This window comes from Nothobranchius furzeri, chromosome 16, assembly GCF_043380555.1.
Source record: "Nothobranchius furzeri strain GRZ-AD chromosome 16, NfurGRZ-RIMD1, whole genome shotgun sequence".
NCBI lineage: Eukaryota > Metazoa > Chordata > Actinopteri > Cyprinodontiformes > Nothobranchiidae > Nothobranchius > Nothobranchius furzeri.
The window spans coordinates 55,263,072-55,288,469 of record NC_091756.1 but is presented as its reverse complement, the minus strand read 5'-3'; the positions used below and the strand labels follow the sequence as shown (position 1 = coordinate 55,288,469).

The following is a 25,398-nucleotide window of genomic DNA, read 5'->3' as shown; positions in this document are numbered from 1 at the left end:
CCGGAGGAGCAGCGGTTGTACTCCGAGTCCCTCCCGAATGCCCGAGCTCCTCACCCTATCTCTAAGGCTGAGCCCGGCCACCCTACGGAGGAAATTCATTTTGGCCGCTTGTATCCGCGATCTCGTTCTTTCGGTCATTACCCAAAGCTCATGACCATAGGTGAGCTGGGACGTAGATCGACCGGTAAATCGAGAGTCTGGCTTTCTGGCTCAGCTCCCTCTTCACCATGACAGATCGGCTCAGCGTCCGCATCACTGCAGACGCTGAGCCAATCCACCTGTCGATCTCCCGATCCCTCCTACCCTCACTCGTGAACAAGACCCCGAGATACTTAAAATCCTCCACTTGAGGTAGGACCTCTCCCCCGACCCGGAGTTGGCAAGCCACCCTTTTCCGGTCGAGAACCATAGTCTCAGATTTGGAGGTGCTGATCCTCATCCCAGCCGCTTCACACTCTGCCGTGAACCTACCCAGCAAGAGCTGAAGGTCAGAGCTGGCTGAAGCTAGGAGGACCACATCATCCACAAAAAGCAGAGACGAGATTCTCCTGCCACCAAACTCGACACACTCCACACCACGGCTGCGCCTAGAAATTCTGTCCATAAAGGTAATGAACAGAACCGGTGACAAAGGGCAGCCCTGGCGGAGTCCAACCCTCACCGGGAACAGGTCCGACTTACTACCGGCTATGCGGACCAAACTCGCGCTCCTCTGGTATGATCAAAATCTAATAAGAAATTTCTGGGACATCATGTTTAGGTCTGTCCAATGTGCACCTCAGACTGTCCAGGAGCCCAGTGATGCCCTGGTCAGGATCCATGGAGAAGATTCCCCAGGATACCATACATAAGCTCATAAGGGGCGTGTCTTGATGTTAGATCTGCATAAAGCTTGTGGTCCATTCAAACTTCTGGGCATCATTCTGACTTGCTTCAGTGACATTTCAGTAAACTGGACTGGCCTGCTGGATCCATTTTTCAGCTTTGTCAGTTTGTTTGGATCATTTGTGAAAGTGTTTCTTGGTGTCATGACTCTCATTTTTCAGCCTTCATTCAGCTCACCTGGTCCCCTCACCAAGCTCCTGACAAGCCCTGTTTCCCTGGCAACCACCATCAACTCCATTCATCTCACCTGTTCCTGTAATCAGCTTCAACCACTTCACCTGCTCCTGACTCCTCAGCTCATCTCACACACCTGCTTCCCCTGCTATAAAAGAACCATCCTGCTATCCGGTCTCTGCCAGATTATTGAAAACATTTGCCAGGAAATTCTCCAGCCATCCACCCTGCCTGATCTCTGCCTCCAGACCTTGTTTTTTCTCCTGACCCCTGCCTTGAACTCTGCCTGCCATCATTACCCTCGCCTGTCTTCTACCACGTCTCCAGCCGGCTCCCTGTACCTGCTTGTGCCGATCTGGTTTTGACTCACGCCTGCCCTCCGACTCTGTCTCCTGCCTCGCCCTCCTCTGGTAACTCCACAAAAAATAAGATTCTTTTTATGTACTTTTACTGTGTTTGGCGTCATTACGGGTCTTCTGAGTTTTGTTTGTGACACTTGGATGCTACCCAGACATGACCCTTTGTCTGGTCTCCCCCATGTTGGCAATGTTCCAATATAAAAAGGTCTGCGAGTCAGATATTGCTGCCATATTCCATCAACTGATGGGAAGGCAGTCGGTGTGTGTGAGCTTCTCATTCCTTTGTTGTAAAACAGGAAGAAAACTAATTCATGATGGTGATAAAGTAAAAGCCTTAAATAAAATCCTAAGAGATTTCAAATTGTCAGTGAGAATCAGCAGCTGGTGTTTTATTCATCAGCAGCCAGAGCTGGGACAGCTGAGCTCTTAACACGCTTTGATACTTACTCTCTGTGTGAGAAGGCACAGAAAGGCTGGCCAGCAGGGGGAAACAAAAAACTGCCTGGGTGAAAGGTGAGAGCCCTCTGGATTTTAGACTCATCTCTTCTCTCTGGGTTCTCTCCTCTGATGCTGATGCTGCTGTTCATCTATGGGCATCCGCGTTCGTTATGGGACCCTGTGAAGATTTAAAAAAAAAAAAAAACGAAGACTTAACTTCATCTGTATTCTTTACAGATGATCTTTACAAAGAGCTTCAATCTGATATTTTAATTTTTTGACAATAAACCTTTTTTTCATTAACCCTCTAAGGCTCAAAATAGGTTTTGATAAAAGGACGAACAACTAAGTCCTTCAGGGGTACTTCTGAGTTAAAAAACGCTGTAACAATGAGTAGTTTACATCTTATGAACCATAAAATGTGAGATTCCATAGAAATATGAAATATCAATCGGATGGATCTTTGAATATTTTAACCAGAAGATCAGAACTTTTTATTGCAGGGATTACGTGACACTGAGGAAAGAGAGAGAGTCAGGTTTATAATAGTTAAGAAATTTATTTCTACACAATTTAAACAAGACTAACTTTAAACTTTCTGTGCACTGATGAACTAGGTGGAATGAGACTTGAGATGAATGATGTATATGTGTGGAATGCTATTCAGAACCAGTGGATCCGGAGAAGCAGTTAGTTCTGAGTGGGAGTGAATGTTTCGCTCTAAACTTTAGTAGATTTATAACACACATGAAACGCCATCTGTCGGTCTACATACCCCAGGGGAAGCCTCCGATTAGATCCAGAATGTCGTGGTCCGTGGACCCTCCTTGGTACCGAAGCTGGTAGAAACGGCAGCGGTGCCGACCAGTCTGGTCTCGGAACGCTCGCAGGTCACGACAGGTTATTATTGGCGTAACCGAGACCCTGAAGGGGGCGTGAGGTTCAGCTTTTATTCTGAAGGAACCGTTGCGGTCAGGTGTAACGTGCAACAGATTTTATCCAGCTTGTCGAGCAAGGTTCTTTCAGCTGAAGAGGTGTTCGGATGGCCTGTCCGAACTTCTCTAGAATGCTTTGAACTGCACTAAAGGTGACGTGGAATCGTTTTTATAATTGTCATATTTTGGTTTACTGGCGAATCAGAATTTGAAACGCAAAACGGGGTTTATACAAACACCACAGAAAACCACGCCTCACGTCATAAACAAAGGTTCTGATTGGATCAGACAAAAGGAGATGTGTCGTGTGACTTTAGCATTACTTTGTGTCGTCACGTGCCTAGTGCAGCTCTCCAATTATAATTACTTGTAAAATACTACTGATCACAGAATTATAATATCAAGTAATAACAGTGTCATTTCAGATTAATTGAACATTGGATTCACATTTTAATTGGCAATAACAAACGTTTGATTATGTATTTATCAAGAGAGTTCTCTGTCTTGTCTTAAGCTGTAAAGAGGTGAAGCAGTTCAGATGAGCAGAGGGCATGAAAGACCTTGGCCAGTATCTCATGTAGATTAGGCCTGTGTCAGAGACTTTATGTCTCCGCTCGAGCAGACGCAGCAGAGCATGACCTTTAGGTCAAAAACAGGACATTTCATGACGTTACAATGCTCATGAAATGTGTATGTGGAGTAACCAGGTAGGTAGGTTTTAACGTTGCAAATCTGCAATGCCTGCCTCCAGAGGGTTAAGAGAAGAATGTAAAAATATTTGCAACTAAGAAAAATGTAGCTTTAAAATGAAAAAGGAAAGCTTGTTTACACAAATGTACAGATGCGGTCAGGTGTCAAAATAAATTAGATGTTGGTTTAAATTAATGAATGAACAAAGCGGTGATATTTGAGACATTATGGAAAAAACAATGAAAAAATTAACTTCATCAGGGTGAATCCATGTAGACCGCAGGAACAAGTGTGCGGGAATCAGAACGCCCCATGATGAGACACAACAGGCAGTAAGGACAAAGCTCTGAAGCATTTTGTTGAACTCCAAGCTCAGGCTGTAGATGTTTCAAAGCAAAGTCTAAATGTATAATAACTAGAGGGGAAATATATGCATGATGGTGATGTGATGGAAACCTTATAACTGTTGGAAACAAACCTGATCTGTTCCATGCAGATCTGTGCTCAGGGAGGCCGCAGCACTCGGACACACTTTTGGCTGGTAGCAATGCTCATAGAGAGCATCAAGACATTTATTACACAGATCTGATGACTCAGCCCTTTCCAGGTATGTCATTAGAGCTGTGCCTGACCTGCTCACTATCAGCCACGATGGAGAATTCTCCGCTACCACGAGGACAGGGATACCGCTGGATGAGATGGGCATGAAGGCAGCTCTCCATGGTGCTGAAAGCCTGAGCAGCTTCTGGGTGGCTGATCCACACTCATGTATGTGCTCACTATAATCAGGACAACATATGATGGAACTCCAAAGTATTCAAAAAATAAATAAAAATACATTAAGGAACATGTATCTAGATAAATAAATACTAGACAATTATGTAATCTGACAATGAAACATTGGAATAACAACATTCAATGTAAAAATCTAAGCTCAGTATTATGAAACATTTTTTCATTCTTCAATTAAAATGTGCTTATTAATATAAAACTTTATTTAAGAGGTAATTTTCCCCCAATGACGCAAATTGTTTTTGAGGTGATTTTATTTATTCTGCCCTGTTTGACAAACAGGGGGGAGCCAGTTAGTGATTGGCCGCTCCTTCAGTCAGACATAAGCTATCACACACAAGGTATCCAGGAAAACTAAACTATGATTAAAGATTAGCCAAAGGTTTTGCAGATCACATGTCAGATTACATAGATCAGGGGTGTCAAAAATGCGGCCTGCGGGCCAGATCCGGCCCGCAAACGGGTTAAATCCGGCCCCCGAGATGGTTGTGTAAACTTTATTTTCATACTTTACAATGTAGAGTGAAAATAAACGTATCTTTGTGAGCAAGTTTTCTCTGTAATGAAACAAAGCTGCGCTCAAGGCTCACACAAGAACTTGAATCACATCCTGAAGTTGGCCGCCACTCAGGACGTGACTTCTGATGTTGATGTGCCGGTGAAAGCTAAAAGATGTAAAATAAAATGAGTCAAATATACTTTAAGTGCTGCATGAAACTGATCTAGCCATGTGATCTGTAAGCTCTTTGAATCACTAAGGAATGTTTTTATTTATTGATTGATTTTTTATTTTTTTCAAATTTTCAAGTACACTTCAGGTGTTGTACTTGTACTATTTTGGATACACTGTCCTCAGGCTCCAGCCTTGTTTTATATTGATTGTATTAAAACAAAGAAAACAATCTGAAGTTGTTTTTAATTTACCGGTCCGGCCCACTTGGGACTAGATTTCCCTCAATGTGGCCCTTGAGCTAAAATGAGTTTGACACCCCTGACATAGATACTTCTTTCATAATATGTTATTTATTTATTTAATTCTGAACACTTCGGAGTTCCAGAAACAAAGACCTGTGAAGCTGTGTCTTCAAAAAAAAATGGTTTACAATGCCCAGCTGTCCAATCACTCTTTCGAGTGTTGCTTGTGCATAAACCTCCAGCCTGACACTGAAAATATAGTGTCAGAGGAGAACATTGCCTAAACACTCAAACATATGCTTTTCAGTCTTGTAATTTAAATAAATAAACATAAATAAATAATGTATGGGTTCCTTTTAAAACCCTCTGTCACCTTACAACACGGGCTAAAACATAAAAAAAGACATAAAACAAAGCTAATTACCAATTTATTTTAAAAAAACATGGAGAGCAAATGACAAGAAGCTACATCAGTTTAAAGTCAACAAGTCAGTCTCATCCTCTGATTGGACAGTGTTGTGATTTGAAGTTTGTATATTTATATACTGCAATTAAATAATTTAATTACCTGATCTTGTATATTTATACAATCTACATAATCAATCAGAAGTGGTCGTTTTTTATCATCAGGGAGTTTACTTCAACACTTTGTATTGACTGAGAGACAAGAAAGAGAGAAAGTTGGGATCGTTTAAGAATCTTTAATTTCTATAAGTATGTACTGATTTGAGTTGGCAGACAAATTAAGATGCTTCCCACTTACTTACTTAAGTCCCTCAAATGAAATATAGTGGTCCACCTAGGTGTGTCGATGCTGCTATAATCTGCATTTGGTTTTATTTATGGTGTCTTTTTCTCATCTCTTTCCTAAACCATTAACATCCTGATTACCACTGCAGGGGATGAGCCTCTGCTCAGCAGATTCTACCTATAGACCAGAATCATCTTCAATACTGATCAAATTTGTCTTTGTTTATTTCTATAAAAAATAAAATATATAATTATTTATTTCAGTTATGCACATTTTCACACTAAATCTAAGTTTGTCTAGTGAAACGTTGTTCCTGGCATAATGTTTTGCTACTGCCTTCACCTGCAGGGTGTTGCCCTGCCCCTCCTGTCCTGCCCACCAGTGTTAAGGAAAGGAGCAGATTGCCAGAGCCATGAACTGAGCCAGGCTCAGTGGGTCACATCCCCTCAGAACCTGGGCCAGGCTGCCATGAAGCCAGCAGCCAAACCTCCTGTCACAGTGGACGTCACGCTCTCAGAAATGCTCAGCCAGCACCCTGCCTGAACTCTCTTTATTCAGCACACAGCTGACTGGACAGGGACATCATGTTCTCGACATATGACCGTGATTCACATCTACCTACTAAGGGATCTGCTTATGTGACAGGAAACGTAGTAAAAGCTAAAGCTCAGAGAGGACTTTCTGACAGGTGTGAATGCACCTCCCTAGACCAAAAAGAGGGGGATGTTAAGACAAATTCTGATTGAAATGTAGAACCTTCCCAGTTTTTAAACTCTTATGCGATTTAACTCGGTAATCACTTCCTCATCTCTATTCTGAGTGGACATGAGGACTTTTTTGTCCTGGTCCAGCTCCTCTGGAGGGTTTATGGGGCTGTGAGTAGACCCTGGGGCAGACCAGAACCCTCCTAGGGGTAGCTGGAGAGATTCACAGTGAGTAGGGAGGGCTGGACTACAGCAAAAGATTTATTCTAATAGGCAAGTCTTTGGTAAAGGACATGGGTTTGTTTTTGTTGTTGTTTTTGTTTTGCATAGGGTGGATGGATAGATGGATGGATGGATGGATGGATGAATGTATGGATGATGATAGGATGGATGGATGGATGGATGGATGGATGGATGGTGTGGAAGGCCACTGCTATGAAGATATTTTCCTCTAGGTTGAGCAGCCAATCACTAATCTTCTAATTTAAACACAGGTTTAATCTGGCTAGATTTGATAGATTATTTGATAATATGATTAATTCATAAGTTATCTGATCTGTTTGTCGGATTCTTCTGCTTCAAGTAAAATATGGTTTATATTTTCATCAGATGTTGCTGAAGAAGTTCAAAACATTTCCAGCCCCCTAAAGGGTTTAATAAACTGCTAAATTAGTTTTATCATAAAGATAAAGAAGATCTGAGGAGTAAACTAGATAAATACTAATAAGGCCCTCTCAGCCTTCCAGCTGAACTGGTGAGTGGAGGATTCACATTCAGAAAGTGTCCAGGGTCACATCCAGGTCCCTGTTTCAACACTGGGATCTATTCATCCATAACATGCAGCAGGAGAGTGTTTGGGAGGTGGAGTTCTCTGAACAGCCTATCTCGTTCTCTTTCCCGCTGTATTCATTTAAATTCTTTCTGTTCCCTATGCTGCACTTCCTTTGATTCATTTATTACATCCAGTGTTCGCACATGAATAAAATGCAGAATATATACAGCGTAGCCCGCCAGCTATCTGGCTCTGGGTTACTGACCGCCTGCATCACATCTTGGTGCAGAGATGCCTAACAGAACATTATCTCCAGCCTGAAATGTCCCAAAGACAAAAGCAGACAGGGTTTAAACTTTACTGTTTAGTTTGTTGGGACCAAAGTCATGAAAATGGACAGTAACAGTACAGATGCACCTGTAGATTTGGACTGGGGGGGTTTTGTGCAGTCCCTGGCTGCAGTCAGACACTGACACAAGATGTTTTATTTTAATTTCCCCAACAGAACCACAAGTCCTCAGTGACTTGAAGCAGATTTTGAACACTTTTTAAAACTTTATTACATGCAGCAAACATTAAAGAGGAGTAATCCAAACCCTCATAATGGACTCAAATCTATATTCTGGATCAAGATTCACCCTGTCCCAGGGTGAGGTCAGCCTTCCAGCAGCTTCTATTCGATCAATATTTTTCAGCTCATGGCCGACGCTGAGGGTTAAACATAGATCCGTTGATAAAGCAAGAGCTTGTCCTGTTGACTCCTCTCTCTCATCCTCTCATCATGATAGATCAGATAAGAGGATGTGTGTCAGGATATGAGTCATGATCCGTGTCCCTGTGTTGTTTTGATTTTCCCGTCAGCTCCTCGATAATCATGCACACCTGCCCACTCAGTCAGCTGACCTGTTACCTGTCTAGAATCACCTCCCTCGTTATACAAGCTTCCTGTTTTCATTCTTCTGTGTTGGATTGTGCCATTGCCCTGTATGTTAGCCCTCAGCGCCTCCTATGTTTCTGTCATTCAAGTCATTTTGAGCCTACCTGGCTCCCTCCTGCGTTTCCTCACCAGCACTTGGGCCCTACTCTTAACACAACGTGACATTTTCCTGAGTAAAAATCCCAACAGAACATTTGGGCTAAATCAGTGGTACTCAACCTTTTTTGACTGATGTACCCCCTTTGAAATATTTTTTTCAGCCGAGTACCCCCTAATGAGCGCAAAAGCATTGGGGGGAGGACTCTGGGATTTTGGTATAATGAATTTAGCCTACTTCTACTGAATATAAAACACATTTTATGAACTTTTACTTATATTTTCCTAAAATATTTATTAAATAATTATTTTTTTAAAAGATTTTCCATGGATACTGTTTTTTTAAATGAATGTACATTTTCTCACGTACCCCCGGAGTTTCTTTACGTACCCCCAGGGGTACGCGTACCCCCATTTGAGAAAGGCTGGGCTAAATAACCTTTCAAGTCCCCTCTAAAGTAAATATTCTTGTTTTCTAGAGGGCTTTTTTTTTTTCAAATATAATTTTTCTGTTTTAATTTTTCTAAATAAATTATTTTAGATAAAAATGACAATTCTGAAAAAGTAAAAACAGACTAATTTTTATTGGGAGAATAAACATAACATATTAAATATGATTTTACATAAGGAAACTGATTTGTTTGTGTCACTAGTGTGGGATCTCCTGCCTAAACAACATGATCCTGGCTGAAGAGTCTGACTTTGAATCTGACTAATCCTATCCTCTTTGTTGTTAGCCTCAATAGTTACTGCTTTGTTACATTCTTGTATGTTGCTTTAGATAAACACATCAGCTAAAAAAACAACATGTAAAAATTTGCTGCCATATTCATATCAACTAATTATCTGATGTTATTTATAGTAACATGAGGCAACAGCAAACAGACCTTTCATTAGCGATCTGGATGTCGCAAGGACATTTAAGTCCCATCTCCAGCCTGACTGATCAGGTCTCAGCTGTATGCAGCCAGAGGGTCATACAAGTAGGTTTAAACGTCACAGGGAAATGTTTGGAGGTGATGTGAAGCAAACGCCTGATGTGTAAGTTAAATTAATCAGATGTATTCACCAGTGGGGAAGGTCTGATCTGGACCAGAACTCATCAGAGCAGTGTCCTGAATGCCTCCCCTATTCTGGTTCTGTCTACTAGGCTGGTCTAAATGGAGAGTGGCTGCTGTTAGGGCACCGAGCCCGTTGGAGATTTGATCCTAGGACCGGCCCTGCTCCAGAGACACCAGACGTCCAGATGGGACAGAAGAGTTAGGACAGTTCTGGAGAAGAAGGTTCTGCTGGAGATATCCCGAGTCCTTCACAGTGAGGAGCCTCAGCTGTCCATCCTAACTTCCGTTAAAACCACAGACTGCTTCACCGACGGAAACATGACGTCACCTTTTAGTTTAATCTAATTTAAACTTGACTGCGCCTCTGATGGAAAGAGGCTTTTAATCTAATCAGAGACGGGGTTCTACTCCCGCTGACACCAGGTCCAGTCCAGACCCACGCTACTCTGCCGGTCCGGTTCGTTATTATTTCTGACCCACTCAAAGAAACGTTCGGACTCACCATGTTCTGGTGTTTCAGGACGGGTTGACTTCAGTGAAGATGATGAAAAGTCCAAACAGGAAAGTGTCAGAATCCCCTCAGTTCGGTTCCACTAGTTCTAATCCTCAGAGAAGTCCATTGTGCCGTGGCGCCGGTACCGGTCCGTGTCCGCTGACTCCCCGTGTCTGGAGAGGGTGCTCGCTGCAGAACTACAAAGGCGGAGCTGCACCATAAGGTGGAGCTGCACCAGAGTCAGCCCCGCCCATTCACGCAAACTCAGCCTAGCCCACTGACTTCCGTTCTTGTTTTTCAACTTTATCGCAAACTAACCTGACTCATGAATTACGGCTGTTACTAGTTTACAGTCGTTAATGCTATGTTCTGTGCGCCAATTAAACAAGATAAATATAACTTGCTACATGACAAAGTCTGAATATATCCTGAAATGAAAAGGTTTCTTTCAGCGAATATCTGCCCACAGCCGCTCCAACAAAACTCCTGTACAACAACATTTGACTTTATTATGTGAGTTCTGGTAGTCCAGTGGCAAGATTGTTTAACTTAAGTTTTGCTTTCCCCTCAGCTGATGCTGGTTCGGTTCTCGGTGGGATCGGCAACAATCTATTTTGCCAGCTGAAACATTTAATTTGTTCATATTTTAGTTGTAATGTTCATTTTCAGCAAAATATTTATGTCTCTACAAGTTATTTGAATTTGGTCGTTCCTAAACAGCATTTTAGTTGAAACTCTGCTCACAAATGGACTCACACTGGCTAAATAAACGAATGAATAAATAAAAAAACACATTAGTCATTATATGTTAAACGGCATACCAATAAATTGTTGTAAACATAGTACTGGCAAGTGTAGCTAGAAATGAGGAAAAGGGCTTATAGAATATTTCCACTACTGGGAGGCGAACCTGCGCAAAACTGCATGTCAACCTGACAGCATAACCACTACACCACCACATCTTGTAATACTTGTGTGGTGTTGCATGTTATTGTGCCATTCAGTGTGTCTTTGTAGACGGGATGTATGATTTTTCTGGCGGTGTCTCAGTAGAAGTCATTTCAGAAATAATTTGTCAGAAAATTCACAGAATATCCAGATTTGAGAACCAAGACCAGACCCACTTCGGGGGAGGAGACCAAATTGAAGCTGAGATGGGAAGAAACTGCATGAATGAGGCCAAAAATGGCTTTGGCATGTTTCGTATGAGGAAATGACAATATAACATGATTAAAAGTTCCAAAAGTTAGATTTTTAATTATATGGAACCTTTACAAAAACTGTTCAATTCACTTCTCAACTCCGTCCCCAATCCTGCATTTTTTAGCTATAACACCCTCTTTGGTTCCAGAATGCTATAAAGTCTGACAACTGGAAGGAATTGGACTGACTCTGATAGAATGGGCGGGGCTGACTCTGGTGCAGCTCCACCTTCTGGTGCAGCTCCGCCTTTGTGGTTCTGCAGCGAGCACCACTTGCGTGTCTGACTGCTCTGGACCACTCACTCGCTCGCGCGCCGTTGGTCCACCATCGGAACTTATCGGCTACGCTCGGCTGTTTCCGGAAAACTGGATCATCAAGTGATGAAAGACCAGTAAAACCATGTGGAACCCTTTTACAGGTGCTGGCCAGTAAATTAGAATATCATCAAAAGGTTGAAAATATTTCAGTAATTCCATTCAAAACGTGAAACTTGTACATTATATTCATGCAATGCACACAGACCAATGTATTTCCGATGTTTATTACGTTTAATTTTGATATTTATAGGTGACAACCAATGAAAACATCAAATCTGGTATCTCAGAAAATTAGAATATTCTAAAGGCCAATGAAAAAATGTTTGTTTCTCTAATGTTGGCCAACTGAAAAGAATGAACATGAAAAGAATGTGCATGTATAGCACTCAATACTTAGTCGGGGCTCCTTTTGCCTCAATAACTGCAGTAATGCGGCGTGGCATGGACTCGATCAGTCTGTGGCACTGCTCAGGTGTTATGAGAGCCCAGGTTGCTCTGATAGTCGTCTTCAGCTCCTCTGCATTGTTGGGTCTAGCGTATTGCATCCTCCGCTTCACAATACCCCATAGATTTTCTATGGGGTTAAGGTCAGGCGTGTTTGCCGGCCAATCAAGGACAGGGATACCATGGTCCTTGAACCAGGTGCTGGTGGTTTTGGCACTGTGTGCAGGTGCCAAGTCCTGTTGAAAGGTGAAGTCTGCATCCCCATAAAGTTGGTCAGCAGCAGGAAGCATGAAGTGCTCTAAAACTTCCTGGTAGACGGCTGCATTGACCCTGGACCTCAGGAAACAGAGTGGGCCAACACCGGCAGATGACATGGCACCCCACACCATCACTGACGGTGGAAACTTTACACTGGACCTCATGCAACGTGGATTCTGTGCTTCTCCGCTCTTCCTCCAGACTCTGGGTCCTTGATTTCCAAAGGAAATGCAGAACTTGCTTTCATCAGAAAACATAACTTTGGACCACTCAGCATCAGTCCAGTCCTTTTTGTCCTTGGCCCAGGCGAGACGCTTCTTGCGCTGTTTCTTGTTCAAGAGTGGCTTGACACACGGAATGCGACACCTGAATCCCATGTCTTTCATGAGTCTCCTCGTGGTGGTTCTTGAAGCGCTGACTCCAGCTGCAGTCCACTCTTTGTGGATCTCCCCCACATTTTTGAATGGGTTTGTCGTCACAATTCTCTGCAGGGTGCGGTTATCCCTAGAGCTTGTACACTTTTTTCTACCACATTTTTTCCGTCCCTTCGCCTGTCTGTTAATGTGCTTGGACACAGAGCTCTGCGAACAGCCAGCTTCTTTAGCAATCACCTTTTGTGTCTTGCCCTCCTTGTGCAAGGTGTCAATGATTGTCTTTTGGACAGCTGTTAAGTCAGAAGTCTTCCCCATGATTGTGGTGCCTTCAAAACAAGACTGAGGGACCTTTTAAAGGCCTTTGCAGGTGTTTTGAGTAAATCAGCTGATTAGAGTGGCAGCAGGTGTCTTCTATATTCAGCCTTTTCAGAATATTCTAATTTTTTGAGATACCAAATTTGGAGTTTTCATTAGTTGTCACTTATGAATATCAAATTTAAATGTAATGAACATTGGAAATACATTGGTCTGTGTGCATTGCATGAATATAATGTACAAGTTTCACGTTTTGAATGGAATTACTGAAATATTTTCAACCTTTTGATGATATTCTAATTTACTGGCCAGCACCTGTACTGTCAGATCCTCTTGGTTTCCTGGTACAGTGGGGGCGTTCGAGTGGACCCCAAGAGCTCTGTTCAGGAGATGTGAACCTACAGGTCAGGTGGTGTTTAATGACAGCTCCTCGGTATATCATCGGTTCCCTAACTAGTGGTTCCCTGCCTTTATTCCTTGAGGACCCTCTTTGAGTGTGTCCAAGGCAAGCCAAGAACTCCAACACTAATTTTTACCCAAATACATATATGTTAAAGGTTATTAATTACAAACTTATTACAGACATACAATGGTATAACTCTACAGTGTTTTGATTGTACTATTGAGTGTTATTGGACTTTTAAAATTTGGTTTTTACAAATATAATCACCTTCACAATTTTAGCACAGATAAAATTGTGGGAACCCTCTGCAATTAGTGGGAACCCCTTTGGGGTTCACGGACCCCAGATTGGGAACCACTGCCCTAACCCACGCCCAGGTTAGGTGATGCTGAAGCTCATGGGTGGTTGCAATTATGGAATAAATGGTAAATGACCCACACTGGTAAAGTCAGACAGAGAACTCTAAAGCACTTTACCATGCAGTCATTCATCCATTCACACACTGATGATGTAGCCACAGTTGCCCATGGGACACAGTGACAGAGGAGAGGTCGCCTTAACACAGATGCTACTGCATGGTGCCTCTGACCATCACCAGCAGCCAATATGTGTGAAGTGCCTTGCCCAAGGACACAGTGACTGACATGACTGACAGAGCCTAAGATTGAACCTGCAACCCACCAATTACAGGGCAAAATCCTAACACCTATGACATCATTGTAGTGAGGTGATTCAAAAGCTATGTCTCTCTGGTTCTCAATCTGATACAAGGAACTACTTGAACTTGTAATCAAAGACAGAAGTCAGTGAGAGATCTGTAGGTAAGAAAGATAATTTTAAGATGAACTCTAACCTCAACAGGAAGTCATTGTAGGGACTAGGGAGTGTAGGACAAGAGAGATGTGGAAACAGTTCCTGGATCGGGTCAGTGGTCTGGCTGCAGCATTTAGGACAGCTCAGAGGCATGGGAGAGATGATTTATGTAGTCCAGTGAACAGGGCGTTGCAATGACACAAAAGCATGAATAATGTTCTCTGATTCAGCAGATGAAACCATGTGATGTAGTTTAGAAATGTCCCTCAAGTGAGGAAGGAGTGAGAGAAATATCATTCTAAGTGAGGAATCAAATATAACACCCAGATTTCCAACACAAGACTAGGGTTTTCAGCAAAAGGAAGAGAGATCCTAAATGATGGTGCAACAATCATGATCTTGGTCCTCCTGGTGTTTAAAGAAAAAGAAAGAAAACAATCGTTTATATAGCGCCTCTCAAGATAAAACTCACAAGGCGCTCTACAAAAACAAAACAAAAATGTAAGTATAAAAAGATTTTTAAAATGATTAAAAATATGTTTAAAAAGGAAAAAAATGTAAGGAAAGGGAGAGAGCAAATGAAAAGGAAAGAGGGAAATCAATGGATCCTGGGAAAGGCGAAATAAGAACAGAATAAGGAGAGGGTGGTGATGAATGTCACATCAAAGCCAGCCTGAACAGGTGAGTTTTCAGCTGCTTTTTAAAGGAGACCACTGAGTCCACTGATCTCAGGCTCAGGGGGAGAGAGTTCCAGAGTCTGGGGGCCACAGCAGCAAATGATCTGTCACCTTTGACCTTTAGCCTGGTGCTGCACAACCAGTAGGCTTTGATCACTGGACCTCAGGGACCTGCTGGGGGTGTAGGGACTAAGAAGATCACCAATGTAAGACGGTGCTTGTCCGTGTAAGGCCCTATAGACCAGACCCAAATTTTTTAAATGAACCCTGAAGTTGACTGGCAGCCAGTGAAGCTGGAGGAGAAGCGTGGTGATGTGGGTGTGTTTGGAGGACTTGGTCAGAAGCTGAGCACAGGCATTCTGAACCACCTGTAGACGGTCCAGGGAGGTTCTGCTCAGACACGTGAAAAGAGAGTTACAGTAGTCTAAGCGTGAGGAGATGAAGGTGTGGAGAACTGTCTCAAGTTCAGAGCGGGACAGAATGGGACTCAGCAATGTTCCTGAGATGGAAGAAGGAAGAGCAAACAAGAGAACTGACATGAGAATCCAGGGTGAGAGCTGGGTCAAAGGTCACACCAAGATTCCTGACAGAGGGTTTGATGTGAGAAGTAAGCTGACCAAGAGAGTCTCTGACTTTGGGAACCAGCTTGTCTGGGGCACAGATGAGGATCTTAGTCTTATCTTCATTCAGCTGAAGAAAGTTCCCATCCAGGTTTTGATAGAGTCTAAGCAGGTGTGTAACAGCTGCAGCTTAGACATCTCATGGGACTTAAAGGAGATGTACAGTTGGATGTCATCTGTATAAAGATGGTAGGAGATTCCTTTAAAGGACCTCAGAATGTGCTGAAGAGGGAGCAGATAGAGGAGGAAGAGCAGAGGCACCAGCATAGAACCTTGTGGGACACCATGGGTAAGGGAGGTGGTGGAGGACCTAAACTTGGAGACTGCCACAGAAAAGGAGCACTCAGAGAGATAAGAGGAGAACCACTCCAGAGCAGTTCCTGATAGGCCTACCCAGTCTCTCAGCCTCTCCAGTAGCAGGTGATGGTCAACAGTGTCAAAGGCTGCAGTCAGGTCCAGCAGGACCAGAACAAAACAGTCCCCTGCATCACTGTGAGTCAGAACATCATTGGAGACCCTAAGAAGAGCTGTTTCAGTGGAAACAAGGCAAGATAGTTGCTGGTGATTCAGTCATTGATCTGGGATAAACACTGGACTACATCTTCTAAAACATGTGTGATAGGGAGTGTAGAGCTGTAGAAAGAAAACTATGGACCCAAGACTTTGCAACACCACAGATTAGAGAGGCAATTTTAGAGGAAAATCTGTTCTCATTACCAGAAAATGTCCCATCACAAGACCGGAAGAGAGGCAGTTCAAAGCAGAACTAGCAATAACTGCTAAAATGTTAAACCTATTAGTTAGAATCGCTTGGTAAGAGTTAAAGGCAGCACAGTTCCCCGTGTCAGACACCATTTAGTCGAAAACATGTCCATGTTTATGCAGACTCCTGCTGCAGCATAAAGTTTCTGGTTTTGTTTATGACGTGTAATTAGTGTGAAAACTATCCCCTTCTGGGAACTGGTGGTATTTTCATCCCAGGAAAAAGAAGCTTCTGCTGGTCTTTTGCCTCAGAAAACACATGATGTAACCTTAGCATTGTCTCACCCTGCATTCTTGTTAAGTTCCTCCCACCCTCTTTAATTAAATGGTCAATTAACACATCTGGCTGCATGATGTTGAAGTTGGTAGCCTCACCACATGAAGGTTGTAGGTTCAAATCCCAGCTTCAGCTTTTCTGCGTGGATTTTGTACATTTTCCCAATACATGTGTGGGTTTCATTTTAATAGTGACTCTAATTAAGTCAGTGGAGTCCATTTCCGGTCCTCCAGGGCCACCGTCCAGAGTGTTGGTTGTTTCTCTGCTCCAACGCAACTGAATCAATGGCTGAATCACCTGTTCATCAGTTCAAGTTTAGCAGAAGCCTGTTAATCACCTGCTCATTAAAATATCTAGATATATTTCTGTGTTGAGCAGAAATATCTCTGGAATATACAGGATGGTGTTCATGGAGGGCCAACATTGGATAGTCCTGCTGTAAAATTGTCATTAGTGAAAACGTGTTGATGGCTGGTTGTGTCATTTGTCTTTGTGGCCCTGTGATCAGCTGGAGACCTGCACTGTGGGTCTTTCAGGTTTCTTGTTGTGGGTGGTCTCACGTTTGGATGCTATTCCTTTTAATTAATTTTTACAGAATTGTTTCGTCATCATCATCTCCACAGCTCAGGTAGAACAGAGTTGAGTCATTCACAGTGTCTGTTGTGTGATTCATGATAACAATGAGAAACGGTCATGAACATTTTTTATGGAGACCAGGTTTTGCTCTGGAAGCTGTGAAGAGACTTGTCTCCAGCAGATGCTGCTGGGATTAATTCAGCCGAGGAAAGTTCAAACAAAACTTGGACCAATCCCAATTCTACACTTGCTCCCTTCAATTGCGCCATCTCGGCCAGGAATGCGAGTGCATAGGGTGTCCTGATTCTCAAGTGCGGAAGTTGATCACGCCCCTTTTGCACTCTTGATCCACACTGTATCGATGTGTGCTTGGGTGAAGGGTATTACCCACAATCCATTGCTGCAGGGGAAAAGCAAAGTGGCTTTTCAGAAAATATTTATTTTTAAATGAAACTAGTTCATTTTAGGATAATTCACTGATGCTCTGTATGTTTTAGACAAAGCAGCAATGAATGTAAACTTATTTCAAATATTTGGTTGTTTGTTTGAAAGTTGTTAAGTGTTTTTAAAGTATCACAGCGACCAGAATCCCAGCATGTGTTGTGGTCGATGACGCAATGCTCCCTGTCCCAATTCGGCAATTATTTGCACACTTGTGTACCTCGCACGTGTAGCCTTACTGCACACGTCCACAAGTGTGCAGTAAGCACAGAAGACTGCAGGGCAAGTATTGAGATTTGGCCATACTCATCGGCCCCACCTTTAAAATCCAACATGGCTGGCTTTTGCAAAGCCTGGTGTAAACTGCAGTTAATGGTTTTATATAAACGTTCAATCATTCAAAGGTCCATCTGTTCTTATTCAGTGAGCTGTGACAAGCCAGAATGTGAAGCCGGATTATTTGTGTCTGTTTTTCTCTGTAGACAAATACTTTGGCCTTTTTTAAGGAAAAAAACATCCCATTCCATCCCAAAGCCTATGGAGTATTTGTGTAATACAGAGGGAACGCTTGAGAGGCTCCAGAACTCCTGCCGGTTAAACAAATCCTACAACAAGCCACCAGATGGTCTTCTCTAGGATACAGCTCCTGAGGGGATGGATGCTGGAAAAACAGCCAATATTAGACATAGTCAAGCATTTCTCAAGGTGCTTCTGTGGCCAGATGGCACAGAAAATATTTCTGACCCACAGGACAAGAGAGATTACGGCACAGGATCTTTCTTAGCAAACTTACCACAGAATCACTGTAGCCTGTCTAATGCACAGTTGGGTTATTCTGTAACAAATTAAATCGAATTCACTCATTTCATGGGAACATTTGCATGTCTACATTGCTTCATAAGAAAGAAAAAGACACAAAAAAAACCATATTATGAAATGGTCTACTTTAGGTTATGGTCCATCAGAACCAGTACCTCAGAACAGCAGCTGGACTATCAAACACTCACATTCCTTCAAAATTTTACTTTTCTTGTCATCACGACTCACCCTGATAAGCATTTGATCTGGTTCATTTGCCCATCCTCACATTGTTCTCGTTTTGATTCTGTTCTCAACCAGACTACCTTAAAGGTGAATTCCTTTCTGATCTGTTTCCAAACTGAGATACAAGGGCAGCTTACATCCTTCACCGACCACATGGACTATAGGTCTAGGACACGAGCTCCAGGTGAGGCCAGGATACCTGAGCCAGGATCAGGGTCTACTGCTACAACCTACAGTCCAGTAGGTGGTGCAGTAGGTCTGTGAGTGTGAGATGACGGCCCACAGACGAAGAGTACTGCATTGTGGGTCTGTTCCTTTTCAGTTGAACGGGTTATGATCCGTTTAGGGCGGAGTTTACTAACAGCAAGAAACATAAATAAACCAAACTTGTATGTTGGAGGTATAAGTTCAGCAACAGGTAGGCCACTTTGTGGGCGGAGCATGAGGCGGGCAGCCGCGTGAAACAGTACAAACTCCTCCCACTCGGCGCGCCGATTGGCAAGCCGGTTTATAAATCGAGCGCATCCAGATCTGCGTGAACGCAGGTTCGTTGGTCTCTGAACTTCAAGCCCAACATGGCTCCACTGAAGTTTAGTGCGAATATCTCCTGGCTGTTCTCTGAGCTTCCAGACTTCAGTCAGAGGATGTCGGCGGCCGCTGCGGCCGGGTTTCAGGCTGTGGAGGCCGCCTGGCTCTACGACGCGGACCTGACGGAGCTCCAGAGAGCCAGAGAGGCTGCAGGAGTGGAGGTGGTCCTGATCAACACCCCGCCTGGTACTGGAGCTCCACACTAGCAGCATAGCACTGTAGTTATGTGGTTAACTATCTGTGTGTGTGTTACAGGAGACGTTAAAGCAGGTGATCTTGGTCTCGCAGCAGTTCCAGGGAGGGAGGGGGACTTTAGACAGGGTCTGGATCAGACTTTAAAGTATGCAAAAGGTTTGAACTGCAAGATGTAAGTTATCAGCCCAAGCAAGTAAACACACACACACACACCTGCAGGAGGAACAGGCTTTTCTCTCTCACCGGTCAGGATCCACCTGATGGCAGGTCGGGTTCCTGTGGACTCCCACAGACACCTGGTTGCTAAGGAGATGGAGGCTGTCTTTGTGCAGAACCTAAAGTATGCTGCTGACATCCTCTCTAAGGCAGGTACCAGTATACCTTCTGTTCTGTTCAACATGTCATCAGCTCTCAGGAGACTGGTTCACTTTGTAGAAGACATGGACATAATTGATCACCAGGAACTGACACAGGGAAGTCCAGTAATGATCTCAACTTTAGGCTGTTCAGTTCAGCCAAGACGTGTCTTCTGCTTGAGAAAGTTAAATTAGTGTAAAATGTATTATATACAAATTTTAAAAATATAATTGTAAATACAATATAGTGTAAATTACTTGAGTAATTGTAGTTCAACATTCAAAGTCCTACTATCACAATGTTTACATCCATCCATCCATCATCGATCCCTGCTTATCCACGCAGGGTCGCTGGGCACAATGTTTACATTTTAGCTAAATTCAAACATAAGAATATCAGTAGAATACTTCATCCACATACTTTTCTTCATCAGCGGGGGCTTCGTCCATCTGCAGATCAGTGGTGGTACAATAAAGTTGTAGAAACTGTGCCTGGGCTTTGGGAGCATGAGTGAAATATCACAGCATAGATCAGTAAACTTCTCAGTGGAGATAAACGGATATCAGTAATAATCACAAATGATGGTCGTTACAGGAGGGAATCACAGGACTGATAGAACCAATCAACACCAGGATCACAGACCCTAGGTACTTTCTGGACTCTCCTCACCAGGGTAACACACACACACACACACACACATATGATTTTTGTACCCTTTTAAAAGGAAACCAAGGTTTTCATTTTTCAAACTGTTCTTTTAAAAACCAAGAACAGGATTCTTAAAGGGACTTTACGGAGTTTTGAATTTTTATGCTCGCGATTGCCCCCTCTGGCCAAAAGCATAACGGCAGCTTCGATAGGAGGCTCGTGCACGAGGCGCGCATGCTGTACGTGCACACTCTTTAACGAAAATAACAGCTGAGACGAAGCTCTGTGAAGCTGACGGGGGTCAGCTTCACAGAGCTCTGAGAGCTGACAGTCGTGTGTGTGTGTGTGTGTGTGTGTGTGTGTGTGTGTGTGTGTGCGTGCGCGCGCGTGCGTGCGTGCGTGTGTGTGTGTGTGTGTGTGTGTGGCCCGGAGGACAGAGGACAGGAGAACGTGCAGCTAATTAATTAAATAATTTGGTTCTGTACCTTTCTCTTCAGCACAGCCGACAAAGGTTTATGATGGGTCAGTCCTCCTGCATGCTCAGATCATTCCCTTCCCTTGCTTGAAAAATTGTTCCAAAATGAAAGTTGAACTCACATCTTTTATATCTGTGAATTCAATGCCTTTCGGCGAGTCTCAAATAAAAATTTGGGCATCTTACTGTAAAAAAATATACCATTAATGTAAAAACGAAACACTGAAACAACCATGTTCACATCCAGAATCGAACCCAGGGCTTCAGCATGAAAGCTCGAAATTTTACTAGGGGAGCTAAATCGCCAGTGGCGCCTTCTGTATCTGTAACATTTATATCCTTGATCACAGCTGAAACGACGTTCAACGAGCGGTTCGGAGGGCTATGCCTGAGCGTGAACACGCATGAAGCAGCCTGCTCGACCCGAGCAGCTCTCTTTTTCTGTGATTTTACAGAAAAACAGGCAATCACAGTAAAAATGCCAGGGCTCATTCTACAGGACCAGGGCATTGCAGGAGAATGTATGAAGCAGACATTTATTATTTCTATACATGTTTTGGCTGTCAAACTTCCATAATGCCCCTTTAAGTTTAGATTAATTATGGACTTTCTTTCTAAAGGTCAGATTTCCACCATTCTCTAACACACTGAGCTTCAACCATTTTGTTTTAGCTACAACCAAAAACTTCTGGTTTAGAAATAGAACTAAAATAATAAAAAAAAAGAGATAAAATACAATCAACTGAAATAAACACCAGTGTTGGATGTTGGTATGAAGTCTGTTTACCATTTCCACATTTACACTCATGGGCCTAAATCAGACTGTACATAGATTCTGGGAAAGCGACGAGTCTTGTTGTAAATGTTTTAAATGAGATATTTGACGGCCTTCATTTCTGTGTTCTGCTGGTTCTTCTGCAGCGGCAGCAATACTGGAGAGTGTTGGAAAACCCAACATCAAGCTACAAATGGTGCGTATGTTGGAAATGTGTTTCAGTTTGAGAGAAAACGTTTGTTAAACATCCCACCTCTTTCAGGATGTCTTTCACTGGCAAATAATGGATGGAAACCTCACACAGAACATGCACAAGTATTTCCCCCTGATAGGTGAGTCCATTTGAGGGGCTGTGAACGAGCCGTTTCTCCCCTCCCTGAAAACACTGATCAGGTGATCTAGGTGGGCCGTCCTCTCACCTGAAGCAAAGCTTAAAAAGCAACTGCAAGCACTTTCAAACAGACTTGAATCTGCACCGAAGGGCCTTGAGTGTCTGTTAGTGCTTGTTTTTGTCTTCTTAAACTTTTGCTTTGCACTGTCTTCCATTTGGAAAGAGAAGGAAACTCATCTGTGTGTAATCCTGTTGTCTTGTAGCTCCAGTTTGGGCCAGCTGAAAACAATAAGTGCAATCAGGGGCTGTGATTGAGCTGTTTCTCCCCTCATCAGGTGCTCTAGGTCTCAACCATTGCAATCAGCTGCTGCATGAACACCTGTTTCCAACTAGTCTCTCTGACATATAAAAATGGATGAAATCCCACCATCTCCAACTCAACCTCTCTAAAACTGAACTACTTGTCACCCCTTTAAAGATCATGTCTGTTGCTCGTTCATGCCGCTTTGCACTGTATAACATAGGAAAGATCAGACCATACCTAACACAACATGCCGCCCAGCTCCTGGTGCAATCTACTGTCATCTCCTGCCTCGATTACTGCAATGCCCTTCTAACTGGTCTTCCAGGCTGTACTGTGAGACCTCTTCAAATGGTCCAGAAAGCAGCGGCGCGTCTGGTCTTTAATCAGCCAAAAAGAGCACACGTCACCCCTCTGTTCATTGAGCTCCACTGGCTACCGCTAGCAGCACGCATCAAATTCAAATTTTTAACACTAGCATACAAAGTCCGAGACGGTACGGCTCCCATCTACCTGAATCCTTTTGCAAAGGCTTACGTCTCGTCCCAGCTGCTGCAGTCATCACAGGATCGTCGGCTAGCAGTGCCTACACCACGCTCAGGACGATCCAGACTCTTCTCATGCATCGTTCCACAAATGTGGAATGACCTTCCAAGCACTACCAGAACAGGGGCTTCCTTTTCAATTTTCAAGAAACTCCTGAAGACCCTGCTCTTCAGAGAGCATCTTCTTACCTAGCACCCTCTCTGCACCCGTACCTCCCCTCTCTACTGTCCATTCCTTGTTCCCTCCTCTCCATGACTGATGTCAAGTTGTTGTTGTTATTGTTGTTGTTAGCCTCAAGGGCAACATGCCGATTATCACTTGTAAGTCGCTTTGGACAAAAGCGTCTGCTAAATGCATAAACAAAAATGACAGATGAGATCTCATGTCTGGTCTTATCTTCAGAGGCATCGACGAAAGCCGAGTCATCTCCTCTTTAGTATTCCTGCTGATGGGTGGCAGAGGATCTAAAACTGGCTTTGAATTTTAGATCTTGGTTTTGACCAATATATCTTATGCTCTGGTCTATAACATAGCCCAGATGAAGGTTGGTGGAAAAGTAGTTCTTGTCATCCAGGTGGCAGAAAAATCCTGCTTTGTCAATTATAAAAAAACACATTGGTTTCATTGTAGACAAATTTTACATTTTATATGCATTTTCTTTTAAATATGCACCTAATAGCTTATATCTGTTCTCAGTGTTCCTCGCATACAAATGTTTAGGGTTTCTGGCATCCTCAGGCCTCTGATCTGCCTTCATAGATTCAAACATGGTTTCAAAATCTGCCCTGTAAACCAGTGTGTTAGCTGCTCCGGCTGGAGAAAGAACCAGGTGGTTATTGGGCAGAACATTTAGATGGCTCCAACTAAGTTACGCTGGTTCTGACTGGAGTTCCACAATGAGTCATACCTCATTTATTGGTGTTAAACACAAAGTCCACTGGCTTGTATGTTCATGTAGGACAACATTTGTCCAGCTGAGCTAAGCATGCACAAATAAGACAAGGCTTCTTCTGAATGGTTCTGGTTCTCAGGTCATGTTCAGGTCGCCCAGGTTCCTGGCCGGAACGAACCCGACTCTGACGGAGAGCTGAACTACAGCTACCTGTTTCGTACGCTGGAACACCTCGGCTACCGGGGTTACATCGGCTGTGAATACAAACCCTTTGGTCAGTCTTCCCTCACCTCTAATAGTTGATCCACTAATTTAAAACATGTCGGCTTATTGTCTCATCTGTCTACTGCAGAGTCCACCACCAAGGGTCTGGGTTGGATCCAGCAATACTGGACACACGGAGCACAATGAGCTCAGACAGAAGACACCTATCTGGAGTTATTTCTGTTTTAACTGCAATGACCCTATAAAGATGATCAGCCACAACATTAGAACCACTCGGCCCAGCTCAGCATTCCTTTGGAGACAACCAAGTCCTCCTGGTGGGGCAGGGGTTCATTGCTGTATGTTCTGAAGGACCATCTGAAAACATCATCAAAACTCAGACCAAGTCTTGTTGAAGATATTAAACTGAATAATTTAATCTTTAGTTCTATAATCACGTGTAGAACTGATGCCTTAATATGCACAAATATTAAACATTTAAATGTTAACGAGACTTCGATGTAATGTACATGATTACATTTGTTTACTGAAGAGGTCTGCATGACTTATTAGGGGTGGAACAAAATGAAGGTTGATAGAGGCTTTAAAAATGACCTGTTTCACTTCGACAGCAAAGCCACCCCTGAGCAGCTTCTTGTTCCTTTAACCACAGCTGCTAATAACATTAAGTAGAAGGTTCCTGAGACCAAAGCCCACCTAGACCTCATGTACCCAAGAGGAACTGTTCCCCCAGTTGATCAGGTGGTAGAAAATGAGCCAAGGCTGGAGTTCACCTAAATGCTCGAGCTCCTGGGAGAACACCTTTTGAACCGACGAGACAAAACTGGAGCTTTTGTTAAATCACCTAAGCTGTAAGAACACTGGACCTAATGTGGAGACTATGTTCTGGACCTGCTATGCTGCATCTGGACCAGGATGTCTTAAATCTGTTTAAGGTCCAATAAAGTCACAGGTCATGACTCTTCCAACAAGATGAGGCTAAACCTACAGCTAAAAACACCCAAAAGTGGATCAGAACCAAACATTAAACTATTCTAATGTGTATTAACCCTGAACTAGAACCTGCTGAACATCTGTGGAAGGAGCGAAAACACCTGCAGAAGGAAGTTTTCAAATCTGAAACGGCTGGAGAGGCTTTCTCATGAGGATCAAAATACCTGTGCTCAAGCGAGACGTCAAGAGTTACAGAAATCACTTGGATGTCTCGAGGTTCAGAAACTAAATATTAACAGTTCCATCATTTTTGTCTAGACCAGTTTAGTTTTTGTATCAATGTGATGCTGGTGGTGGTTGGAGGGACCGGAGGCATTCGTTCAGCAGCCTCATCTCGGTGGGCCCCAGGGCTGCTGTGGCTACTGTGTAGTTCATCACCACCAGTGTGTGAATGTGTGTATGACTGCTTGTGTTGTAAAGTGTCTTAGGGGGCTTGTAGAACCCTTGAAGGCTTTATATCAACTACAGCCCCTTTTTTTAACCATTATATGAACAATGAAGTCTTATTTGTAATAAATATGAGATAATTGGCAATCTCGGTCTAGT

General features: G+C 43.2%; 2 protein-coding genes across 8 annotated transcripts in view; one reads left to right on the top strand and one right to left on the bottom strand.

Annotated features, from left to right (window-relative positions):
* The window catches only part of ptprfa (protein tyrosine phosphatase receptor type Fa), a 79,194-nt gene extending 68,991 nt beyond the window's left edge, over positions 1-10,203 (bottom strand). For all 7 annotated transcript variants that reach the window (XM_054749568.2, XM_054749569.2, XM_054749570.2 and 4 more), the window contains exons 1-2: positions 10,012-10,203; positions 1,866-2,034 (exon numbers count right to left, since the gene is read on the bottom strand). In XM_054749568.2, coding sequence (XP_054605543.1) covers positions 1,866-1,959 — 94 coding nt within the window. In that variant the 5' untranslated portion in view covers positions 1,960-2,034; positions 10,012-10,203. The remainder of the gene's footprint in view (positions 1-1,865; positions 2,035-10,011) is intronic.
* An 8,832-nt stretch (positions 10,204-19,035) lies between these two features.
* Positions 19,036-24,352, top strand: hyi (hydroxypyruvate isomerase). The gene is made up of 8 exons (XM_015962243.3): positions 19,036-19,300; positions 19,370-19,481; positions 19,560-19,674; positions 20,261-20,339; positions 21,711-21,760; positions 21,827-21,896; positions 23,774-23,908; positions 23,987-24,352. The coding sequence occupies exons 1-8, from the start codon at positions 19,102-19,104 to the stop codon at positions 24,043-24,045; spliced, it is 819 nt and encodes a 272-aa protein (XP_015817729.1). The 5' UTR covers positions 19,036-19,101; the 3' UTR covers positions 24,046-24,352.
* The last annotated feature ends 1,046 nt before the right edge of the window (positions 24,353-25,398 follow it).